We start from the raw sequence: 25,854 nt of genomic DNA, 5'->3' as shown, positions 1-25,854 counted from the left end.
CACATGTATCCTGCAGCCCAACACACGGGGCTCCTCACACCCACTCGCCTCCCAGATGAAGAACTGAGGCTACAGCCCTTGGGCATCTTCCCAGGACTGGGCTGGGGTGGGCTCAGAGCCCTGATCTCAATTCCTCTGGAGCCCCCACCCTGCCTGTCCACCCCAGGCTGTGGCCCTACCTTCCTGCCTTCCTCTTCTCAGTGCTACACGATGCCTCTGAGGTGACAAAATCAGGCCCATGGAAGGAAGGGGACAAGGGGAATCAGAAGCACTGTGGGGCTTCTCTGGGGTTTGCTGGGAGCTGACTCTGCCAGGGGCCTGCATCTCTGTCCAGTCCCAGCGCCTCCTGCCTGAGGGTGGTGCCCTGTCCCTGCTGCTGCCATGGGGCCTCCTGCCCAACTGCCAGGCTGACCAGCTCCTCTCCGAGCAGGAGAGATGGAGTGTTTGACTGAATGGCCTCAGAGATGGAGTGTTTGACTGAATGGCCCCAGTGCCCACTGGGATAAGGATGCTACAAGAGCCTCCTCTGATATGGGAGGGCAGATAACATGGGCAGAACCCCGAGGCTCCAGGTCTCCCCAGCCTCAGAGAGGAAGAAGAGCAGCTGGAAGATCTCTGAACTGGGGACACCAGAGTGGGGATGCCAAGCACAGGGACAAGAAAGCAAGGCTGAGAAAGGCAGGCCTTAGACATCATGAGGGCTTGTGTGTACACCACACGAGTGTCCCAAGCCACAGCTGACAAAGACCCCTCAGCTCCCAGCCCCATCTCTGCCCATGCTCTGCAAATCCCCCATCTTAGCCCAGGGCTGTTGAAGGCAGATCCATTTTAACCTGTCCGGCCTTGGCCCTGGGGCCACCCTGGACCAAATAACCCATTAGGTTACTGTCACCTCATTCGACTGCTGAGGAGGCACTGAGGGATAGAATGATAGCCCATGACTGCAGGGGACCTGAGCACACACACCTCCGTCCTCACTTTTTTCCTTGTACCTGGAGGAAGGGTCCCTGTTTACTGGAGGGGGGAGGGGAGGACCAGAGCCATAGGCCTGAACCTCAGCAGGGTCTCAGCACCTCACAAGGAGGCTCCATTTCACATGGCTATGAGGATGGGGACAAGGTCCCAGAGGAACCCAGCCCAGGGCCTCCCGGGCCTTTCCTTCCCCGAGCACAACAGAGCCACAGTTCTCACAGGCCCACGAGGCACCACGTAATCAGGCTCCTATCCTGGTGGCCTGCTCTCCTCGCCCCTAGATTCCCCCTGGTAGCCATGAAGGCCATCCTTCCATCCATGAAACATTCCAGTGTGTTCCTGCCTAAGAACTTTTGTAGGGTGTGAGGAGTCACATCATGTCCCTCAAGTCCTGGAGTCTCAATCCCAAGTACCTTGGTGTGACCTTACAGACAAAGAAAAGGTCTTCACAGAGCTGATGGAGATCAAGTGAGCTGATTAGGATGGACCCTCCTCTAACACGATGGCTGTCCCCATACATAGGACACCCTGAGAGACAGAGAGGCACATGGGAGAACTCACGATGAAGAGAAAAGAGGATCTCTCCAAGCCCAGACATGCACACCATGGCCAGCAAAGCCCCGGAAGTGAGGAGGGGGAAAGATGGGACAGACTCTCTCCACAGCCCTCATGAGAGCCAATGTCTGCTGACACCTTGACCTGGGCTGCCACTCAGTAGACAGCCCAGCCAGGTTCCTGACCTTTGGGGTGTCACCTCCCATGAGTCATTCACCCTAAAGCAAAAAAGGCTCCTTATGAGTCCCCCAATGATGCCACAAGTTTCTGATCAGCAGCTGAGTGTCTCCAGCTCCTGATCCAGGGGCCTTCCCAAGAGGTTCACTGGAAAACACGGTCAGGCCACTGCCAAGGGCCTTGAAAACACATGACCCCAAACCCAAAGACAGGTACAAAGTTTCCACAAGGTGAACACCAGCCCTTGTCGCTCTGCCCTCACAACTGTATTTAGGAGCCTGTCTTTGGACGTGCGGCCACCAGGCACCATGTCCAACACACATGCTTTGTGAGCCAAGGGACACTTTACAGCAGGACAAGGGTCACCTGCAAGGACAGACTGCTGTCTGTTTCTGGGCCTGCGGGCCTCTCTGCCTGCCGATGCTCAGCCCAGCCCCCGGGCTCCCCCATCACCCTCTGGACACTGTTCCAAAACAGGGAGTTTGGACCAGAACACAGAGGGAAAAACACTAACCGGTTTCCTAACAACACATTTTTCTCAAGCACCCAGACCCAGCAGGGCCAAAACGAGTGGCGATGCCATCTTTTCATAAAGGTCAAAGTCCTAGAGACTCTCGCTGAGTCCAGAGCAAAACCACATGAGAGGAGTACCAGACCCCGAACCCCCACTAAGTGGGCAGCACACCCCAGGGCGGGGCCGAATCAGACCAAACCAGACCGGCACGTACAGGGCACAGCTGTGACTGGATGGTGTCACCATGAGCTGGTCTCTCTGTCACCCTCCCCTCAACAGCCCAGCCTGGACAGGCCTCCCCCACAAAGGGGATCAGGTGCTTGAGGGTATCTACCTGGAAGATGTCTTTCCCGGCCCTCCCCGGGACAGGCTGCAGCAGCCAGCGGGGGTCGGCGAGCACAGTCAGGTACTTCTGTTGCAGGTTGGGTAGCAGGGCTTGATTCTCCAGCTCCTCCACCTCAATGGGTCCTAGGTTTTATGGGCACAGCAAAGTGTCCCCAGCGTCCATAAGACCTGTGTGCAAAGACAGGACACAGAAGGAGAGCAAGGTGATTCAAAGTCATTCCTGCTAGAGACTAAGACCGTATCACAGAGGGGACCCGGGGTGAACTGGGTCCTCTGTCTGAGCCTTTCAGATGGGCTCACCTCAGCAAAGGGAATTCGGGACAAGGCCAATCGAGGGACGGAGCGAAATGAAAGGGAGAGGCCTGGTGCTCCACGAACCCACCAGGCCACGGGCAGCTCTCAGGCTGCCCACTGCAGGCTGCAGGGACAGAGTAGGAGGGCCCCAGTGGGGAGCCTGTGGGCATCAGGTCCCCAGTCGACTCACCAGCAGAGAGGTGCTGCTGTGGGGCCTCACCCCTGGGGAGTCAGGGGACTTGCTCAGGCCCAGCTGCAGGTAGTGGGGTTGGGGAACCCAGGCTGGGTGTCGTGCTGCCTCTCATGGTCTCTGCCGGGCACACACACACACCCATGGACACACGCACACACACACACACACAGACAAGTGCCACGTGCAGACCTGGACCCACCTTTGCCTCAGAGCATAACCGGGACTGAGGCCCAGAGTGGTGGTCAGGCAACTTGTGCCACCATCTCCCAGGCCACGTACCCTTGCTGCCCCTCTGAAGAAACCCTAGCCCACCCCACCCCCACAAACTGGTTCAACAGAAAACAAATGAGCACAACCCAGCTGAGATCCAGGGAAGTGCCGGGGGCTGTCTAGGCAGCACGGGGAAGGGCTCTTGCCCCACGATCCTCACTTGCCCATGGTCACTCTGCAGCTGAACTGGTCCCCATCCCGCAGCAAGGCTCGGATCCAGGTGGGGCTCATCCCCAGCCTCTGCTCCAACAGCTCCCGCCAGGACATGTCCTCTCACTGCAGGTGCCTGATGTGGACGGCCAGGGTACATTGCTTGGTCTGCATAGCATAGGCCGGCACCGAGTTTCCAGGGTCTTGACACCACTTAAGACTAATTCTGCATAAGGCTGTCGGAAGGACAGACAGCCGAACTTCATCTCCCAGGGCTCCCAGGGCTCCCAGGGCTCCCACGGCCTCACGTGGCTGCAGAACACAGAACCACAAAGACCAAGAGCGTGACACAGAGGCCTCCAAGCTCACAGCCCTAGGCGGGACCTCAGCCTCACGTGCCCAAGCAACAGCCAAGCCTGCTGACACAGAGAGGAGGGTCACAGAGGGCTGGCTCTTTCCATCCATCACCACGTGGTCTGCTGACAGGGGGTGGTGACCCAGAGGACCTGGTCATCACATGCAGTCTGTGGGGAGGTCAGGAAGGAGGGCAGGACAGCAGAAGAGAGGTACAAGGTGAGTTCCAAGACAGAGAGTCTCAACACCCTTGGAGCACTGAGGAGGGAGTGTGGGTCCCCTGGCTTCACAGCCCAGTGGCCGGGCTCTGGTCCTCTCCCAGCACAGACAGGCACAGTCCTGGGTTTGGTTTCCCCCACCCCTGGCCCCCACTGCAGCCCTCAACTCCCCGGCCCCCATGCCTGCCCATGCTCTGCAGATCCCCCATCTTAGCCCAGGGCTTCTGAGGGCCGATTTGTGCTAACCAATCTGGCCTCAGCCCTGGGGCCACCCTGGACCTCAGACGGCCCTGCCAGGTGTCTTCCCCTCACCTTTGGAAGCCACCTTCCTCCCAACCCTTCCCACACCACGGTCTCCACTGTCAGCAGATGTCCCGGCCCCTGCCCGGAACCTAGAGAAAAAAACGGAAAGTAGGAACTTCTGGGACAGTTGTGCTCCATGTCCTTGCCAGGGCCTGGGACAGCACCTCGCAGGAATCACAGAATTCAAACCTCAAATAATCCACTAGGTTACTGTCACCTCATTCCACAGCTGAGGAGGTGCTGAGAGATAGAGATAGCCCATGACTGCAGGGGACCTGACCACATACACATCCATTCTCACTTGTTTCATTGTACTTGGAGCGGGGGGTCCCTGTTCACTGGATAGGGGTAGAGGCAGAGGAGCAGAGCCATGGGCCTGAACCTCAGCAGGATCTCAGCACCTCTCAGGGAGCCTCCGTTTCCATGTGGTTGTGAAGACAGGGACAAGGTCCCAGAGGAACCCATCCTAGGGCCTCCTGGGCCTTCCCTTCCCTGAGCACAGCAGAGCCACAGTTCTCACAGGCCCACGAGGCCCCATGTGATCTGGCTCCTGCCCTGGCAGCCTACTCTCCTCACTCCTGGATTCACCCCCGGTAGCTATGAAGGCCATCGTTCCATCCTTGGAACATCCCAGTGTGTTCCTACCTCAGAACCTTTGTAGGGTGTGAGGAATACATTGCATTCCCTCAAATCCAGGTGCTGGAGTCTCAATCCCGAGTACCTCGGTGTGACCTTACAGACAAAGGAAAGGTCTTCACAGAGCTGATGGAGGTCCAGTGAGCTCATTAGGATGGACCCTCCTCTAACAGAATGGCTGTCCCCATACAAAGGACACATTTAGAGACAGACAGGTACACAGGAGAACTGGGGTGAAGAGGAAGGTGCAGCTCTTCAAGCCCAGACACACATACCATGGCCAGCAATGCACCCGGAAGTGAGGGGGAGAGATGGGACAGACTCTCACCACAGCCCTCACGAGCACCAACATCAGCCGACACCTCAACCTCGGCTGCCGGCCTCCTGAACCAACACAGTTGTAGTGTGAGCCACCCAATGCAATCCTGACATGATTGCTGGCAAATGAAGACAGAAGGTCAGCCCTGTCTGTACATCTCTCTGCAGGGGCAGACGGGGAGTTGGGGGATGACTTCTCCACTCCCAGCATCTCAGGCACACTCCTCCATGTCTGCACATCTTCATGTGTCTGTTTTCACCTCCCAGTGTCGGGGGTCCCACAAGTTACTGACTCTTCCTTCCTGATGGAAGGGAAGGGAAAACTCATTGTGCCAATACAACCACTTGACGTGACCACACACTCACTGACTGAAGAACCATAGAGGAAGATGCCCGGGGTATAGGGCACACACCCGAGGTGCTGACACATGCCAGCAAATGCCCTTCTGCAAAGGATCCGCAGTGTCCACTCCCCCAACCGCAGTCAAGTGTGCCATGTCCTCCACACTGGCTGGCCCCGAGCATCATCATCCCACTGAACCTTTACCTGCTGGGTGACAAAGGGTCACCCTCTTCACTGGGTGAACATATCACAATGTTCCCTCCAGCCTCACACCTCTTGTCCTGATACACAGGCACTATAAGTTCGAGTATTCCTGGAAGCTATTTCAATACAGGATGGCTAGGAATAACTTGAATGTGTACAGAACTGGTTGGGAGCTCCTAAAATATGTTTCTCGAAATCCAAACTACTTTCTCCTGATTTAATCTCCCCTTAGCCAGATTCCCAATATGCCCATGGTCACTGTATAGCCACCCAATACAAAAGCAAGAGGGATGGTGGCAGCAGAATGGACACAGAGATGCCCTGAGCCAACTGTGGCTAAACCACCTTTTGTTGATTTTACAAACCAGACGACTGGCATATACCATAATGCTAGGGCCTCTTCCAGACCTGGAAATGCCAATGACTCTGAAGCTTAATCTTAAACTTCATTAGCTTTGCTGTTCATCTCTGTCTGGTCCAGAGACTTACAGAAGGGAAACCAAACACTGAGAAAAGGCTTGTGACTCAGACAACAAGGCAGAAGGGAGGAGGGTGTCTAACCAGAAGCAAGGATAAGGCAATCAGGACGGATTCCAGATAACCAGAATGCAAAAGTACCCGGGAGTTGGACTTCCTTGGTGGTCCAGTGGTTAGACTCTTTGCTTCCACTGCAGGGAAATGGGTTCGATCCCTGGCCAGGGAACTAAGATTCCACATGCCTCACATCGGGGCCAAAAGAAATAAGTAAAATTTTAAAAGTCATCTACATTTACTGAGGGCTCAAAAAATTAAAAAAAACCTGGGAATGAGTGACTAGCATGTGACCTAAGGAATAGAATGACAGCCTGAGCTGGGACAACACACAAGGACCCAATGTATGGAGCTGTCTTTCCTCCATGGCTGAGGTGAGAAACCAGGCATGATGTTGGGTAGACACTGAGTGGTAGGAAGAGGAAGCAGTTCAGGGAGGCGGGCTTCTTGAGCCAGCATCAGAGAAGAACCATGCTGAGCCAGCACAGAATCAAGTCAAGCAACGCAGAAACCAAAAAGACAAAGACAAAGACAACCCTCTGAGTCTGTCAACACTGAATTCCCGGATGGTACAGTCATAGCATCCAGTGTGTGCTGAGCTTGAAATGACCTCTAATGTCCCATGTTCCAGGCCCCACCCTCTATGGGGACAGGGAGCAGGTCACAAGTGCTAGAGTCAGGACTGGTCTCTGGGGATGGACTCCTGTCTCGCTACCATCCACACCCCACGCACTCTGCAGTGTGCCACTCAGAGCCCACCTTCCTCTTCTCACAGGGAGAGGCATCCTCGCACTTCAGATGTTTCTACAGGGAGTGGTCCTGCGTCCAATGAGATTACTGACATACTTGCCTTGCTTACCTGCCTTGCACACACTGATGCCTGGGCAGGGCCCATCTCATCACCTGCTGAATCCAGAGTGGTACAGCAGAGTTGATGAGTGCCAAGTGACTCGAAGCCAATAGCCAGCACCTAGTAAGTGTCTCCTCTGGCACAGGCAGCTCTGGGGACAGTACCAAGGTAAGTAGAGTGGGGTCTTTATCCTCAGAGGGCTTGCAGTCTAGCTGGGGTAACAGTGCATGCACACATGCACGCACATGCACACACAAACAGAAACTATTCAAGGTAACTTTGCACCAAAAGAATACTATAGACAGAGTTCTGAAAGGTTCCATGTGAATGTGTGCACACACACACACAGAAACCACCCAAACTAACCTTATACACACACACACACACACACACACACACACACACCAGAAACTGCCCAAGGTAACCTTGCACAAAAAGAGTACTATAGAGAGGGCTTTGGAATGTTGCACACAAACATACACACACACACACACACACACACAAATCACCCAAATTATCCTTTCACAAAAAGAGTACTACAGAGAGGCTTCTGGAAGTTGTGGGGAGGAAGGAACAGTCCAGAAGTCAGCCTCAGATGCTTCAGGAGGACACAGGAAGCAAGGAGAGAGGGATCTGCCAAAGCAGCAGTGTGAAGGGCTGGGCACGCTGGGAGCAGGCTGTGGGAGTGGAGGCGAGTCCATGACCATCGGGGAGACAGGGGGAAGTGCTGCTGCGAGGAAGGGAGGAAGGCCCGTGGTGGGGGTCGGAGCCCTGAGAAGTGTGGAGAACGACAGCTGAGCCTGGGCCCAGAACTGTTTTCATTGACCTCATTTGACAGACGGGCAAGATGAGGCCAGAGAGCTGCAGGCACTCGAACACCAAGTTGTGGGAGTCAGGGGTTGCCTTGGGGAAAGCTGTATTTTAGGATTTGTGCTTATGCTACCAGGGTGGCCTGGGTCACAGGGGCCAAAGAACAATTAGTAGTCTGCCCGTGTCATGTCAGCAAAGGCCCTGGGTTTAAGAGAGCTTAGGAAGTACTGGACAAGCAGGGTATTCCTCCAGACACTTCTTCTTAAGGATTCTATCTGAGGCTCCTGTACTCCTAACTGCTGATTTTATGCCAGGGGGAACTGAGTGGGAGAGAGGTGGCTGGAAAAAAAGACTCTCATGCTTCATCAAAGGTGTGCAAGGAAGACTCAGGCACAGGCCCTCCACATGTACCTGCGGTGACCCAAACGCTCTGGGGATGTGACGGGAAGGCAATGCACTCTGGATCGGTACCCCAGACACACACTGAGCTCTATGAACCCCAGCAACCATCCCTGGCATCCCTCCTCAGAGATTCCAGATTCTAGGAGCTGCGCCTTTCTGTCCACCTGTCTGGGGCTTGTCAGCAAGTTCCCCATCTTCTCCACCCTTGTAGACCCAATGCCAGGCACCAAAGAGGTGCTCACACACCAGAGAGTGAGGGGATTAATGAAGGAAAGAAGGTGACCGGTGGCCACTGACAGAGCTATTGATGGACCAGTCGCCATACTGTCAGCGTCTGGAGGAGGGGGTGGTTGGGTACACTCTGTCTGGGTTTCCCAGGTGCCTGATGCTAAAGAAGCCCATTGACAAGTCCTGGGAACACACATCCCCAAGACTGTTCTTTTCACTGACTAACCACCTAAGGAACACCTCTGTGTTTGGATCCAGCCTCCCTGGTGTTCAGTCTCAATTGCTTCCTCAGATGGTGCACATGCCACCTCCACCCCATGGGAAAGTGGTCATCCTTCTTAATGAAGGGCTCTGGCAATGCCACCGAGCACACACTGTTCTCCTGCCATATTCCACAAAGGATACCTGACATTTCAACACACTGGCTACTCTAGCAACTGGGCTTTTGTCTCCTTGCTACTTTAGCCATGATGTTACCGAATTGAAACAAAGACTGACAAGCAAAGCCCTATGATCTGTCAAAGCAGCCGGTCTTCTAGACACACACCAGAGGAGTCCCAACAGAGTGCTAAAGACAGGACAGTCTACCAACTCTGAACCTGGAACACTCAACTCAGCAATGGACAGAAAGGGTGGAGGCCACTTACATGAAGGTATCTTTCTAGATGCCACATCATTAAGATTATCAAGAAAGCACATGGATGCCAGACACACCAACAGCTGTCCACAATTCTGAACCTTCATTTAGACATACAGTGTGGAGACAGGCCTCAGCCAGGGTCTGAAAGCAGGTCACTTGTTTCTGTCAGAAGTTCCCTTTGAAAAGTGTCCATTAGCTTACCTTGTGGCTCAGATGGTAAAGAATCTGCCTGCAATGCAGAAGACCCAGGTTTGATCCCTGGGTCGGGAAGATCCCCTGGAGAAAGGAATGGCTATCCACTCCAGTATTCTTGCCTGGGAAATTACATGGTTAGAGAATCCTGGTGGATAACAGTCCATGGGGTTGCAAAGTTGGACACAACTCATTGACTAACGCTTTCGCTATGATCCAGACTACAACCAAACCACAGTGGAACTCTTCTTGACAAAGTTAAACAGCTTCTTAACCCAAATTGTGTTCTTCAGAAAATATTTTACAGATGTTTCAGACACTCGCAGTTGAGAAACAAATACTTTCTGTCTCCTTCATATCCCAGGTCATTTTCCAGATTTGTATACTTGAGGATGTTGCCCTTAATAGACACATTCATTCAACACAGATTTTTATTTTATGACACAATCAGAATAACAGTAAGAAGTCCGAATCAAAGGATGTGAAAAGTCAAAGGCAGTCTGTGATCAGACCCTTGCTTTGCAAAATGTTATCCCCAGACCAGACACTTAGGCATCAATTGGGATCTGATCAGAAGCACAGAATCTCAGGTCCACCTCAGAACATGTGAATCAGAAGCCACATTCCACAAGATCACTGAGGGATCTGAATTCACACCAAAATCTCAGATCTAGTTTTCAAACTGTGTTCTCTGGCACATTTTGGGGGCCTCTATGAGGAGTGGGCCAGGAAGAGATTAGGAAGAAGGGGGCTGGGGAGCAGGCCTCGCTTCAGCTGAGCAGCCTGCCTCTGATCTGTTTGGGAGGCTGAACCCCACACCACCTGCCAGCCAGATATCCCATGGACACAAAGGTTGGAGAATCCCTGTTCTGGACCAACCATCTCATTTTCTACATGCACAACTGACAACTTCCAGATAGCATAAGGGAATGTCACCAAGGTCACATTAGAGTCCCTTGAACACTGTTAGAGGATTCTGAAATTTACCAAGTCTGGGAATCAAGAAAAGTCTTCATAGGCAGTGTGGCTGGAATAACCTCCCAACTGCAGAAGTAGAAGCAAAGACAGACCCTCAGCCCCAGTGGGAGACATCATGACGTCCAAGGCTGTGCCCTGGAAAAGCCCTGTGTCACGAGCATCATCTTGTGCTACCTGGTTTTCAACAGAGGAGAGACACCCAGAGATAGCAAGTGCCAAGGCTATACAGCAGGAGAAGAGCTGATGTCCAAACCCAGGTCCCTGGATCCAAAAGCCCAGGCTCTGGATTATGTCATTCACATCATGAGCACAAATAGGCAGCCCCTCTGTGTGCCCTATGCACTGGCCCAGCCTATGAGCTACATGGACACACATCCACTCAAAAAAGGAGCCATCCACCCTCACGGACCCATGGGATACAAACAATGGGCTTCTGTGCCAATGCCTGGGCTCCTGCTATAGGCTCAAGGCACGGAACATGCAAATTCAGTTGCTATATCTTTGTGGTAATGAGAGTTAAGAATCCATTTTAATATCCATTGCTATGTATCTGACATCTCCATGCCTTGGGAAAGTTAAAAGGATTAAGAAGGCAGAAATGGTCAGAGGAGGAAAAGGAAATGAAATACTTTACTATGTATTACATATTAGGTTTAGCACCTCATTTTTACATTCACACCCTCCAAGCACTGCCTGGAGCTTTCTGCCATGGAAGCTCTTATTGCTAACCACGTTTAATTAAAACTGAAGCTGCAAAAAAAAAAAAAAAAAAAAAAAGACAATCCAATCAAAAAATGGTCAGAACACCTGAATAGACATTTCTCCAAAGAAGACACAGAGGGCCAAAAGGCACATGAAAAGATGCTCAATGTTCTTAATTATCAGACAAATGCAAATAAAAACTCCAATGAAGTATCATCTTACACTGGAAAGAATGGCCATCATCAAAAAACCTACAAAGACTAAATGCTGGAGAGGGTGCATAGAAAAGGGAACCCTTGTACACTGTTGGTGGAAAAGTAAATTGGTATACTCAATGTGAAGAACAGTATGGAGGTTCCTCAAACAACTACAAACAGAACTACCATATGATCCAGCAATCCCACTCCTGGATATATAACTGGAAAGGAAAAAACTCTAGTTTGAGAAGATACATGCATCCCAATGTTCATTGCAGCACTATTTATAATAGCCAAGATATGGAAGCAATGTAAATGTCCATCAAAAGATAAACAAGATAAAGAAGATGTGGTATACACACACACACACACACACACACACACACACACAGAGGAATACTACTCAGTCATGAAAAATAATGAAGTAATACCATTTGCAGAAACATGAGTGGACGTAGAGATTATCATACCGAGTGGAGTATGTCAGAAAGAGAAAGACAAATGTCCTATGATATTAATTATATGTGGAATCTAAAAAGATGATACAAATGAAATTATTTGCAAAGCAGAAACAGACTCAGAGAATAAACTTTTTATTACCAAAGGGGAAAATCAGGGGAAGGGATAAGTTAGGAGTTTGGGATTAACAGATACACTCTACTATGTATAAAACAGTAGTACTGTGGTGCTGGAGAAGAGTCTTGAGAGTCCCTTGGACAGCAAGGAGACCAAGTCAGTCAATTCTACAGAAATCAACCCTGAACACCCATTGGAAGGACTGAAGCTGAAGCTCCAATATTTTGGCCACCTGATGTGAAGAGCCAACTTACTGGGAAAGACCCTGATGCTGGGAAAGACTGAAGACAGAAGGAAAAGAGGGTGCTAGAGGATGAGATGATTGGATGGCATCACTGACTCAATGGACATGAGTTTGAGCAAAGTCTGGGAGAGAATGAAAGACAGGGAAGCCTGGTATGCTGCAGTCCATGGGGTCACAAAGTTGAACATGACTGAGCGACTGAACAAAAATGTATAAAATACATAATTAAGGTCCTACTGTATAGAACAGGGAACTATAATCAATATATACAATAACCTATAATGGAAAAGAATCTGAAAGTATTTATATAGTGAATCACCTTGATGTACACCAGAAACGATGGGCACAACATTGTTAATCAACTATGTGAAAGTGAGGGAGAGTCACTCAGTGGTGTCCAACTCTTTGTGATGCCATGAACTCTACAATATACAGTTCATGGAATTCCCAGGCCAGAACAATGGAGTGGGTAGCCTTTACCTTCTCCAGGGGATCTTTCCGACCCAGGAATCGAACTGGGGTCTCTTGCATTGCAAGCGGATTCTTTACCAACTGAGTTATGAGGGAAGTCCTGACTATACTTCAATTTAAAAAAAAAAGTGAAGTTGGAAGAGCTGGCCAGCAGATGGCACAACGAGCAAGCAGCACATTACTGTCAAACTCTAGTTTCATTTCAGACGCGAAGCTGGCCCCTTTCCTAAAGCCTCCTCCAGGTGCCATTTGGGAACACTAGGTGGGCAATACAGCAGGCCAAGGCCAGCCTCCCATATCATCTTGTCTTCACTGCCTGCACTACTCCTTCAAAGGCAGTAAGCGAGGGGCCCACACTGCCAAACTCCTCCTGGAGCTTGAAGCTGCCACAGTTCAGGCCACTGGGGAGCTGGTCTGGGCAAACCTGCACCACGTCTTCCTTCTCTGCACAATGCATCAGCAGCAGCCACTCTGCTCAGCCTGGGGGACACTGGGTGCCACAGGGGGCAAATCAACCTTCTGCCGGGAGCCAGGAGAATCTGGGCCCAACGCCCTCACCTGTGTGTGTGTTTGGTCGCTAAGTTGTGTCCTACTCTTTGTGATCCCATGGACTGCAGCATGCCAGGCTCTCCTGTCCTTCACCATCTCCCAGTTTGCTCAAATTCACGCACTCACCTGGGCGCCCCTCGTGTATCTGCAGCCTGACCCTGTATATGGGAGGCACACAAAGCTTTGTCCAATCACTGTCTAACCAAATGACTGAATCAATGAATTCTTCTCAGGCAGAGAGGCAATTTAGAGTTGGTGATGGTATCTAACCATCTCCCGACAATAACTCTCAGAACATAAAGACCTAATGTCATATCTCTAAACCTCTTTCTGGATTCAAGAACAAGAATTGGAGACCTCATCACAAGCCAGGAGAAGTCAGCCTGTGAAGAAGGTGCCCATGCCCAGTTCAACGAGGACAGGCACCAGCTGCCAGAGCCACTCATCCTGGAAAGAGCCATGCCGGTCGCCTGACTCACCTGTGCACCCCTCGTCTATCTGCTGCCTGACCCTGTGTATGGGAGGCACACAAAGCTTTGTCCAATCACTGTCTAACCAAATGACTGAATCAATGAATTCTTCTCAGGCAGAGAGGCCATGGCTTGCCTTTAAAACTGCAAGTGAGAGCATTGATCAACTGTACACAGGGCAAAGGCCAGATGACTCAGAGTCGCCCGAGTGGGACCCAGGCTAGTCTCTCAGGCCCTTTCCCATGACCTTGATCCAGCTACACACCTGGGCTCAGTTCCCTCCATGGGTCTGACCCTTCTGGGGGCCCTTCCCCCATTTCCCAGCCAAGGAGACCCTCTTCACTATGAGACCCAGCCCAGATGACACTCCCATCTAAAAAGCCCTTGATGTGAGTCAGTGGTTGGTTCCCCACTCTTTATCCTCCCCAACCTCTGCCTCGTTTCAGGCTCTGCACTTTACAGATCTGCCTGGAAGATGTGCTCCAGCCTCCCCACCCCCCAGCCCTGAGTGATGCAGGGGTGAGTGGACACCTGATGTCCTGCACAGTGGAGGAGCCTCTTGCAGGATGGGTGTCTTGGAATTGAATGCACTTTGCCTCGTGAAGTCTGGCACCCAGACCTGCCCTCTCCCATCAGGCTGTGCTTACACCAGGTCTAGCTGATGGCCAGGTGGCCAGTGCACTGGAAGCAGTTGTCCTGCCCTACCCAGCAGTTGTCTGATGCGAAAGATGCCAAGAGCCCCTCCCACCAGGCTGCGAGCAGGGCAGAGCGTGGCGCCACCCAGGCAAAGCCCTTGGCGTCCTGTGTGTACACACAGCCACCGCTCAGGCACCAATTCCTTTTGTCAGTTCTCCTGCTTGGTCAGTAGTGATCATGGGCCTCAGGAACTGTGAGGGCCTGACCACGAGGGCCCACTGTGGACACTTCCAATACCTGTCTGTGCTCTGCACCTCCCGACGGACTGGCAGGAACAGTCAGGTAAACACTGCAGGTGAAGGGATGCCCTGCCCACCTCTGCCTGCTCCCTGTCCCCTTGGTGGTGAGTCCCCAGCCAGCCTCCAGCACCAACTCCCCCCCACCCCACCCCCAGGAATAGCCTCATGAAGGACCCATCCCAAGGAGGCTGGCTCTGGAGTGGTCTGAGGAGAGGTGGCGAGATGAGGCCTTGGTACAGGTTTGACATCCCCTGCCCCACTGATTATGAGGACCCATCCTGTGCGCTCAGCCCTGGGCTCAAGGCCACAGCCCAGCTGCTAGAACTTTCATTGGGCTGGCAGTGGGAGGGGAATTCCCTGGCAAGTGAGAAGATCCAGGAGTGTGGGACAAGGGGGAAATAGAGGGAAGTGACTTCTTTGCTCTGCTGTCCACAGGGGGCTGAGCAGCTCAGGGTGAAGAACAGTGAGAACTGGGGGCGGGGGAGCCAGGGTCTCCCCGGTATCTGACAAAGCTTCAGACAGTGGACAAACATCAGCCCAGGATTCTACAGGATTGGCTGAACATCAAAGACACTGAACGTTCCACTAAGGCAGGCCTGACCCACTGGCATCAAAGGTCCTCTTGGGAAAACCTGCATCCCTGACATGAAGGCCAGGGAGACTGGGAGGCAGGCCCCTGAAGACCAGGACTACCCAGACATCTCTGAACTTCTGAACCTACAGCAGCAGCCCATCCCCCCACCGGATAAAGAGCTGGTGCCCTCCCACCCCCACCCGCAAGGGAGCAAACGGGACTGGAGCCCTCCCTCCCAGGAAGCAGGGGAGCTCGCCGCCCTGAGTTGTGGCAGGACCCACAGCACTACCAGCAGGAGAACCAAGGAACCATGAGAAGAGGTGGTCACCTACTGCTCGGCCACCAAGCAGAGCGAAGTCACCACACAACACAGGCCAGGCTCGCCGGGCCTCATGATGGAGGAGACGGACGACACTCCTCACTCCCTTTCCCCACTGCCCAGGGATTGCAGCAGAGTTTGCAGGGTCGCACTGAGTGGCCAGGAGCCAGGGGCCATGATGAGGGCTGCCGCCGCCCAGAAGACCGGACCCACAGAGCAGGGCAGGTGGTCAGTACAACATGGCCTCCTGGGGGCTCAATGGATGGGCAACAGATTAAGGTACGCTCCAAAATGACACTGAGGCCAAGGGCAGCCACCCCAGTAAACAGGTCAAGATTCCTCATCCAGGTTCGGCCCCCAAGCCAATTCTCAGATCTGGAACCGAGGAACAGGGATAGGGTGGGCCTCCGGGGGAAGGACGCTGCAGCACCACAGCAGACAAACAAGGGAATGACCCCAGCCCTTCAGGGACCTCAGGCTCTTGGTCAGTGACCCCATGTAGGGAGGTGGGACCTTCAGAGGGGTGGATGTTGCCAGATACAGGGTCAACTTGACACTGACGTGACAGTCCCGGTTAACTCTGACTCTGCATTCACTTTGGGAGGACCCCCTGGGCTGGGCTTTCTGAGCAGAGGGGGTCAAGGGGCAAGGGACACAAGGCCAGTCCCAAGGAATCATCAGTCAGTCTTGATTTTTTGTGTTTCAGATTTTCTCTCTTCTCTTTGCAGGCTAGCGACAGACTCAGTATTCGCCTCGTCTCGGAGCAGTAAGTGCCCCAGTGGTAAGTGCCCCACTGGGGACTGCAGTCCATCCCCAGGCTTGGCACCTGGGGCGAGCAGTCCCTGAGGAGACACTGCCCTGGAGTCCAGCACTCTGCCTGTGAGAGAGGGCTCCTTCACGTCCGTGTCAGTCCCTTGGTCCCTGCCTAGCTTCAGTTCCAGGCCTTGGACTCCCACAGGACAAGCCCAGGTGTAGCCGTGTAGCTCTGGGACATCAGCCTTCCTTCTGGGACTGGACAAAAGCCTTGGGTGGGGGGGCGCGGTCCAGACTTGTGCACAGCAGCCACAGCCTGGGAGGAAGAGGGGGGCAAAGGCAGGCTGCAAGAAGACGCAGGGCGCCCCAGAACTCCCAGATGAGAGCACCTGACACTCGGGCGGACGGAGAAAGGATGTTATGGTCCTGCCTGGAAGGAGGACAGTAGGTGGTCAGGACAAGAGGAGCGGTGGTCCAGGGGCAGAACTGCATGAGAAAGTGTTGGGTCCCGGATGAGCTCTGTGCACAGTGCATGGCCAGCACAGCCACCCAGAGTGCTGGGCGACGAGGAAGGAGACCTAGGACCACCGGAAGCCCCACCAGGGCACCATGGACACGTTGGGGCTGAAACAGGAGAGGGCTCGGCTATGCTTTCCATCCGGGGCAGATGAGGACAAACGTGCATGCAGGGTGACACAGAACCATGGTATGTGAAACACCGGTGGGAGGAGGAGAGACAGGAGGGGTTCAGGCTGGTGGGGGCGCCTAGGCTGACAGCACCGGCCCCAGGCCATGCAGTCTGAGCTCAGATAGTAGCATCGGGGACAGGAAGAGGAGCATTTACTCTGATCAGGCAGTTGGGAGGCAGGGACACAGCAGGGAGGGTGGCGGTCAGGAGCAGAGTTAGGTGGCTGTCCTGAGTGGGCTGAGCCCCCAGACGAGAGGAAGAGGTTCGGGCCCTGTGGGGCAGGTTGTCTTGGGGGCCCGGATCTGGGTTCTGGGTTCACCACTTCTCCAAAGCTTCCTCTGAATCCACATTTGAATCTGGGTGACATCAGGGGGATGCCCTGCTGTGGGCTCTCCATCAGTGGATGGGGCGAGTGGAGCTGCACATGGCTTGTTGGAACTCTGACTATCCATGGAGCCAGTCTAGTTCAGGAGCATTCTCTACCCAAGCAGTGAATGGTCAGGGCAGAAGGGCCTCAGAGCAGGGTGGTAGTGCCCAATAAATACTGTCTGGAGATTCTAGAATCTGGATCTTGGGCCAGGCAGCCAATTAAGTGGTCCACTTCCTTACTTGTCTCATGATGTCACAGAGGTGATGTGGAGAGGCAGCCCTGGCCCAGTGTGGGGGAGGGGGTCTGGGGACAGAGATGTGATCCCCAGCTTGTCTCTCATCTGAAAGTACAGAAAAGTATGTTTCAGGTTGCCTGCAAAGGCTCCCATCTGCTGCCATGCGCCTTGTTTCAGGGGGCCAGGCTCTAGATGGGTTGACAAACATGCCCCTGGCTCCACCCCTACCCTACCAAATACCAAGGCTCTGGGTATCCCTCTTGCACCCACACTTGGGTCAGCAGCTCTCTGGGCTCCCCAAAGACACAGTGCGCACTCCCAACATACACCCCCATCCTGCTGAGTGCTCCCAAGACTGCCTCCTCAGGGGCCAGGTCTTCATTTTGCATGATCAGGCTGAGGACCAGCACCAGGAGGCTGGCCTTGGGCAGGCTCTGCCCACTGCTCAGCATCTCATCACAGGTGAGGCCCAGGGTGGGGACCATGATGTAGGTGTGCTCCCCGGGGTCCAACTCCTTCACCTCCATGCCAATGACCACCTGTAGGCACTCTGAGGCTTGACTGAAGACCACCAGGAAGTGCTCCTGGTTATCCTTGAGGACCTTCTTCAGCATTTCCGCTTGGGAGGTCAGCTGTTTGGCCAGATACTTGAGGAGAAAGAACTTCATCAGGTTAGCCACCATCTCATTCAGAGCTTCCTGGGGCAAGGCCTCTGCAAGGGCAGAGCAGGAGACTGTGGGGGAGGAGGCTGAGGGGGATGCAGCCTCCCCCGCCTCAGCCCCAAAGAGCTGCGCCTCCACAGGGCCCTGGGCCTTGCCTGGGTCCTGAAGGTCTTCCTCGAGCTTGCTCAGCTCAATCATCTTGACCATGAGCATGATGCCTGTGATCAAACCACAGAGTGAGGCATGGCGGCAAATGGGGACAGATGAGGACCACAGGCCTGGATGGTGGATAGAGGGGCTGTGAATGGCCTCACCTGAGAACTGCACCCTGGGCAGCCACAGGCCACTTGCAGGTCTCCTCTTGAAAGGTGCTCTCAGACCTCACAGGGGCATGCCTCTGGAATGGCCAGTCCCCTGGCTATCTGAAGGAGGAAGTGAGGTGGCTCCCTAGGGTGTGGTCAGCACAGCCCGAGATTTCTGGGACTGACAAGGTAAGGGGATTAGGCCCTTGTGGGGCCCCCTCTGTTCTGGGATGGGGAGCCCTTGGTGTACACTCAGGGCACCCTCCTCACCTTGACTCCTGGCACTGCCTGGACCTCCTCTGCTCTCCGAACTCAGGACCTGGGCCTCAGATGTCTGCCTTCACCTCCTGGTTCCTGCAGCTCCTGTGAGAGAAATGGAGGGGGCACCTCGGTGGTATCCTGTGGCACAGCCCTGAGCATTCTCTGACGGTACGAGGGGTGGACTCTGTGAGGTCCCCTCAGTTGTGTGGTGGGAGGTCCCCTCAGGGCTCCCTTGTAGTGCTCACCTTTCCCCCAGCACAACCTGGTCCCTCCCCTCTGGGGGCCTTCAGGAAAACTCAGAACAAGACCTGAGACTGAACAGAAAGCGCTGAGGGGCCCCACATGTGGCAGCACCTGCCCAGGGTCTCCTGCAGCTTCTAGGCTGGGGAGATGTTCGGTCCTCAGCTCCTACTCATGTCCTGCCTGGCCTCCCAGCACTGACCACAGGGGCGGGGGTCTGCTCAGTCCTCCATTGGGGTTGGAGAGTCCAGCTTCTGCTGACCTGAAGCCTCCGCCCTCTGCCTGAAAAACCTCACCTCCCGAGGTCCCTAAGCCAGAGGTCAAGAAACTGCTCACCCCACTCTAGGCCGTCCAAGACCCTCTTGCAAGGGCCAAGATCCCTCCCTGTTGGGGTCTAAGCACCTCAGTCCTTCCTTGCATGGAGCCTAGACTCCAGACAAGACCTGGAAGTGTACTGTCTGCCATTTGCAGGTTCCGTTGCTATCAGCAGGTCCCCAGTCTCTCTGACAGGGATGTCAGGCAATGCGGCACGAGGACGTCCTGCCCGGGGACTACCAGGGTTGCCTCTGGTCTGAGATCTGGCTACCCTCAGCCCTCCCTCAGGGTCCTCACCTTGACTTCTGGTAGGACCTGGGCTCTGTCCTCTCCCCACCGTAGTCCCTGCTCCTCACACCAGGTCCCCAGTCTCACAGAACTGGATGTCAGGAAATCAGGACAGACCTAGTGTGCTCTTCTCACCCTGAGGGCTCCCAGGGCTGATGGAAGGGACAGGGATCTGTGGGGTTCCATCAGCCTTACCTTGGGATCCCTAGAATCTCCACTTGAGGTCCCTTCATTCTTCCCTCAGGGACCTCACCTTATCTCCAGGTAGGACTTCAGATTCTTTCCTCTCCCCTCCCCTACTAATGCCCCAACCCTCATACCAGGACCCCAGTCTTTCTGAGATTCGGATGTCAGTAAGTCTGCTCTCTATACTAGGACACCAGTCTGAAATCCGGATTTAAGAAGTCAGACCCCTGTACCAGGTTCCCCAGTCTCTCTGAGACCCAGATGTCAGGAAATGCAGCATGTGCTCATCTGCCCTATATCCTCCCAGAGCCCACTGTGCTCTTGGGTCCAGGGTCCCCTAAATCCTCCCTCAGAGTCCTCACCTTGACTCTCAAAAGAACTAAGATCTTTCCCTCTGCCCATCTGAGGCCCTGCCCCTTCTGCTGCTGCTTCTGCTGCTGCTGCTAAGTCACTTCAGTCGTGTCCGACTCTGTGCGACCCCATAGATGGCAGCCCACCAGGCTCCCCCGTCCCTGGGATTCTCCAGGCAAGAACACTGGAGTGGGTTGCCATTTCCTTCTCCAATGCATGAAAGTGAAAAGTGAAAGTGAAGTCGCTCAGTCGTGTCCAACTCTTAGCGACCCCATGGACTGCAGCTTACCAAGCTAATGTCTCTGAGACACAGATGCGGAAGTCAGAACAGGCTGCCAAGTGCTCATCCTACCACCAGGGCGGCCCAGGGCTGACAGCAGGGTCAGGGGTCTGTGGGGTTCTTTATATCCTCCCTCAGGGACCTCATCTTGATCTCTGGCAGATCTGGGCATGCCCCTTGTGTTGACCAGAGGTGGGACCCTCACATCAAGGCTCAGGGAGCACAGAGGGTGGATGAGCACATGCTGCATTTCCGGACATCTCGGTCTCAGACAAACTGAGGATCTGAGAAAGGGGGTGTAGCCTCAGGTGAGCCGAAGGAAGAAGCCCAACTCCTCCAGGGTTTCAATTTGAGGACCCTGAGGGGCGACTGAGGGGACCCTGGACCCCAATCAGAGGAGACCTCAGAGAAGCCTGTAGCTGCTGTTGGTCCTTGGCGGCCCTGGGATATGATGAGCCCAAAGTGCGTGGTCGCACTTCCTGACATCCGGGTCTCTGACTGGAGACCTCGCATATGGGGCGGGGCCTCAGGGGGGCCGATTCCCAGGTCCTGGAAGGTTGAAGACCCTGAGGACCCTGAAGAGGGACTAGAGGACCCTGGACCCCTAATCAGAGGAGACCTCAGAGAAGCCCATCTCTGTTGTCAGTCCAGGGCAACCGTGCGGGCAGGATGAGCGCAACAGGCATGCGCTGACCTCCTGACATCCGGGTCCTCAAGAGACTGGGGTCCTGGTATAAGGGGCGGGGCTTCAGTTTCGGAGAGGTGAGAATCCAGGTCCTGCACGGAGGCAAGGTGAGGTACCTGCAGGAGGACTGGGGGGACCCTGAGTGAGGACCGACAGAACCCCACAGATCCCCACCCCTGTAGTTGGCCCTGGGAGACTTTGCGGTGAGAGCACACTCGGCCTGTCTGACTTCATAACATGCGAGTCTTAGAGCGACTGGAGGCCTTGTGAAAGTGGCGAGGTCTCAAAATGGCGGACGGGACAGCCCTGGGTGCTGCCTGGAGTCCAGGCTCCATGCAAGGAAGGACTGAGGCGGTTAGACCCCAACAGGGAGGGATCTTGACCCTTACAAGAGGGTCTTGGAGGGCCCAGAGTGGGGTGAGCAGGGTGAGCAGTTTCTTGACCTCTGGCTTAGGGACCTCGGGAGGTGAGGTTTTACAGGCGGAGGCTTCAGGTTGGCACAGGCTGGACTGAGCAGACCCCCTCCCCTGTGGTCAGTGCTGGGAGGCCAGGCAGGACATGAGGAGGAGCTGAACCGAGCATCTCCCTAGCCTAGGACCCGTGCGAGGCCCTGGGCAGGTGCGGCCACATGTGGGGCCCCTCAGCGCTTTCTGTTCGGGCTTGCGTCTTGTTCTGTGTTTCCTTCTACTCCTCCAAAGGGGACGGTCCAGGCCATACCAGGAGAAAAGTGAGCAATACAAGGGACCCACCACACAACTGGGTGTGCTCACAGAGTCCACCCCCTCCTACCAGCACAGAAGGCCCAGGGCTGTGCCACAGTACAGCCCTTAGCTGTCACCTCCATTTCTCTCACAGGAGCTCCAGGAACCAGGAGGCGAAACCAGAGGTCTGAAGCCTGTGTTCTGAGTTCAGAGAGCAGAGGAGGTCCAGGAATCAAGGTGAGCGGGTGCCCTGAAGTGAACCAGAGGCTCCCTATCCCAGAACAGAGGGGGGCCCCAGAAGGCCCCAATTCCTCCCAGTTTATTGGCCCTGGAAATCTCGGGCTGTGCTGACCGCACCCTGGGGAGCCACCTCACTTCCTCTTTCGGGTATCCAGGGGACTGGCCTCCCAGGAGGAGCACTCCTGTGAGGTCTGAGGGCACCCCTCAAGGGGAGACCTGTAAGTGGCCTGTGTCATACCATCCAGGATGCGTTTCTTAGCCGAGGCCGCTCACACCTCCTGTCTCCCCGAGGCCCTTGGTCCCCATCTGTACCTCTGCCTCACTTCCATGTCTTGTTCAACCTCAGGCATTGTGCTCGTGGTCAAGATGAGTGCACTTAGCAAACCCGAGGAAGACCTTCAAGACCCAGGCGAGGCCCAGGGCCCTGTAGAGGCGCAGCCCTTGGGGGCTGAGGTGGGGGAGGCTGCATCCCACTTGGCCTCCTACCACCCAGCATCCTCCTCCACTCCTGTGGAGGCCTTGCCCCAAGAAATTCTGGATGAGATGAAGGCTAACCTTATGAAGTTCCTGCTCCTCAAGTATCGAGCCAAGAAGCTGACCTCCCCAGCAGAAATGCTGAATAAGGTCTTCAGGGATAACCAGGAGTACTTCCCGGTGGTCTTCAGTCAAGCCTTAGAGTGCCTGCAGGTGGTCTTTGGTGTGGAGGTGAAGGAGGTGGATCCCACAGAGCACCTCTACGTCATGGTCCCGACACTGGGCCTCACCTGCGATGAGATGCTGAGCGATGGGCAGGGCCTGCCCAAGGCAGGCCTCCTGGTGCTGGTCCTCAGCGTGATCATGTGGAGTGGAGACCCGGCCCCTGCGGAGGTGGTCTGGGGAGCACTCAGCAGGATGGGGATGTATGTTGGGAGTGAGCACTGCATCTTTGGGGAGCCCAGGGAGCTGCTGACCCAAGTGTGGGTGCGGGAGGGGTACCTGGAGTACCGGCAGGTGCCTGACAGTGACCCTGCCCGCTATGAGTTCCTGTGGGGTCCCCGGGCCTATGCGGAGACCAGCAAACAGCAAGTCATGGCATTTGTGCTCAGGGTCAGACAAAGGGCTTTGAGGGCCTTCCCACTCCTGTCTGAAGAGGCTGCAAGGGAGGAGGAATAGGGGGCCTGAGCCAGAGCAGCAGCCAGGTTGATCCTTCCCTCTGTGATTGAAGAGGGAGTAGTCAGCCTTCAGTCAGAAGTGAGGGCCAGTTGGGAGAACCAGTGTGTGTAGCGTCTTTGGTTGCTGTTCTCTATGATGACATGGGGATTCATTTCTGTTTTCTTTAGAAATTTTTCAAAGTTTGGTTTCAGAGAAGGCTAAAGAAACTTCAGTATCTTAGCTTTGTGAATGATACTGATCCCAGTGTAGTTTTGGTTACCCGATTTAAAAACAAGAGTTTTGCTGTTTTGTAAAAGAGATTGGGAAGTCTTCCATTTTGTTTTGTGGTCCTGAATAGAATACAATGGAACAGGAATTAGAACTGTTTTGAAATGTGAACTTATGTAGCAATAGTATTGAACTGAGAAGAATTAGATAATAAAAGTAATTATAGTGAATTCATGCTTATGTCCTTCTTGTATGTCATTCACAATAACTAAATTATCTCAGTTTATTGAATTTTCCTTGGTTATTAAAGAAAGTAGCAGACAATCTGCGACCCCTGCTCACTGGCTCATTTATTCCAAAGATGTGTACAGATTCTCTGCTCCGTGAAAGGCCATGTTAGCGGTGGACACACTAGGAGAAGCAGGACACCCCTGCACTTACAGCGATGGTCTAGGAGCTGCAGTCACATGAGCTTTGTCTTGGGGATGAGGGGAATCTCTGAAACGGATCATTGCTGTGAGGTTTCCTTTTGCTTCTTGGATAAACTCCAGAGAACTCTCTTTCTAGGGCAGGAAGGAAAGGGGTCCTGGCTCTTGTCCCATAGCTGTTGACCACAGGGATGAAATAGGTGTTTTCTACCCACCATCTGCTAGGAATCCTAGAGAAATGTGAATCTTGCTCTTTTATGTATGGCCCAGTATTCCCTGTGCTGGCCCTCCTCTCTCTGCCCTGGGAAGCTGATTACCAAGTACATGGAAATAACAGTTTATTTGGGCATCTGGACTTTATTATTTTCACTTGTGAGCATGGTCTAGATTTCATTTGGATGAAATGAGTGAAGAGAAGCTGCAAAAGTGGACAGGACCTGCTGTGTGACTAGAATCTTGGGATCTTTGAGTGAGCTGTGCCCAGCTGGAGACACTGCTCTCCACCCCGAAACACACACAAACACTGACATTGAATAATATATTCTCCAGGAGGAAAACACAGAACAGCAATTCTGAGTGGTTTTCTTTCTTTCTTTTTTTTTTTTTCTTCTAATATTTAGTTTATTTTCTCACTGCCTTTATTAAGAGTGACAGAGGTAGAAACTTAAAAAAGGCACACAAATCCTTCCATTTCCAATTGAGCTGCCAATTCTCTGAGGTGTCTTGAAAACAAAACAATTTCCAGGGGAGAGAGGGACAGAGTATGAGATCCGAATAACACAACAAATAAGTAGTAGCCAGGAAAGATGCAACATCCGCCAGCGTCCCCGGGTTCAGGCAGGTTCAAAAGTGTGGAGGCAACAGAGACACAGGTTAAGGCTGTGCCTGGCATCAAAAGGCAGGAGCAACTTCTGGGCCTAAGGAGGTGGTAAGGTCACTGCAGTGGGGGGTGTGAATGCGTGCAGGGGGCTGAGGGGCAGCTCTCCGTGCTGAGTGCCAGAGAACAACGGGAACAGGAGATGTCATTCTGGCCACGTATATGGCAGCTGCCAGATAGTCAGTGGACACTTGGAAAAGGTGGAGAATTTCAAGACCCATGTGACCTGCTCAGACTCTCCTCCCCAAAACAAAGGAGATTTTTAACTGCTGCTCTTTGTTGAGCATCTGCTAGGCAATATGGAACTGAAGAGATGTCAGGTGTTCAGTCACCTTTGTCTTCCTCTCTCCCTGCACACATGGGGACACGACCCTGCCAGGCCTCCTCACTTAGGAAGGGTCATGTGATGACCCGGGGCCAGTGAATTTTGAGCAGAAGCATTTTTGTCACGACCATTTGTTTTGAAGGGACACAGGCGACTGGGGGTTGATCCTCAAGTCAGGATAACACACAGACACACACGTCTCCGAGTGTGGTTCCTCTCCCAGAGACTAAAGTCCTGCACCTCTGACCCTTGACAGAGGCTGCCCCACAGGGAGCTGGCTGCAGGAATTCCACCCACCACACCCACACTCACACAGCCCGCCCCCGCCCCCCATGAGCTGCACTGTCAGCCCCCTTGGGGCTGTGCTCAGTCTCCATCAGGAGGGCAGCAGCCAGCTGCCAAAGTTCCCTGTTGGGGTTGGGAGTATCCTCCTCATGGGTCCCAGCCCCGAGGCCCCCCACACCTGCTGACCACAGCGCCCACTCTCCCTCGTAACCTGGCCTTGGAATTTATCCTGCCTGACCCCCCCACTCCGCCCCATGCACTGAGAGTAGATTAGGCCCTGGTCCTGATGACCTCATGTGTGTAACTTTATTTGGAAATCCCACAGCAGCATCCCCTTACCATGGTGCTTCAGGTGGAGCCAGCAGGACTTGATGCAGCCCCTGGGCAAGCCTCCTCATGGTGGGTCAGTGGTAATCATTGCCATGGAAGTGCAGGGCACATCTCTAAGATCCTGAGGTATATCAGACCATTCCCTGTGGAATCCCTGTGGAATGTGTTACAGTAAACTC

The 25,854-nt window shown here is 53.8% G+C and overlaps 2 protein-coding genes and 1 pseudogene across 2 annotated transcripts; 1 reads left to right on the top strand and 2 right to left on the bottom strand.

Annotated features, from left to right (window-relative positions):
* Window positions 1-877: 877 nt before the first annotated feature.
* LOC147341190 (protein EOLA1-like) lies at window positions 878-3,736 on the bottom strand (annotated as a pseudogene).
* A 14,048-nt stretch (window positions 3,737-17,784) lies between these two features.
* LOC147341189 (melanoma-associated antigen 9-like) lies at window positions 17,785-18,435 on the bottom strand. The gene has a single exon (XM_086387954.1). It carries the CDS (start codon window positions 18,433-18,435, stop codon window positions 17,785-17,787), a length of 651 nt encoding a protein of 216 aa, XP_086244080.1.
* Window positions 18,436-20,956: 2,521 nt separating this feature from the next.
* Window positions 20,957-23,660, top strand: LOC147341188 (melanoma-associated antigen 10-like). Its single transcript, XM_086387953.1, has 3 exons — window positions 20,957-21,237; window positions 21,986-22,068; window positions 22,418-23,660. Exon 3 carries the CDS (start codon window positions 22,438-22,440, stop codon window positions 23,221-23,223), a length of 786 nt encoding a protein of 261 aa, XP_086244079.1. The 5' UTR covers window positions 20,957-21,237; window positions 21,986-22,068; window positions 22,418-22,437; the 3' UTR covers window positions 23,224-23,660.
* Window positions 23,661-25,854: the final 2,194 nt, after the last annotated feature.

Source organism: Bos grunniens, chromosome X (genome assembly GCF_055505025.1).
Source record: "Bos grunniens cultivar Pamir isolate PY7600 chromosome X, Bosgru_T2T1.0, whole genome shotgun sequence".
Classification (NCBI taxonomy): Eukaryota; Metazoa; Chordata; class Mammalia; order Artiodactyla; family Bovidae; genus Bos; species Bos grunniens.
This window is presented reverse-complemented; position numbering and strand designations above follow the sequence as displayed.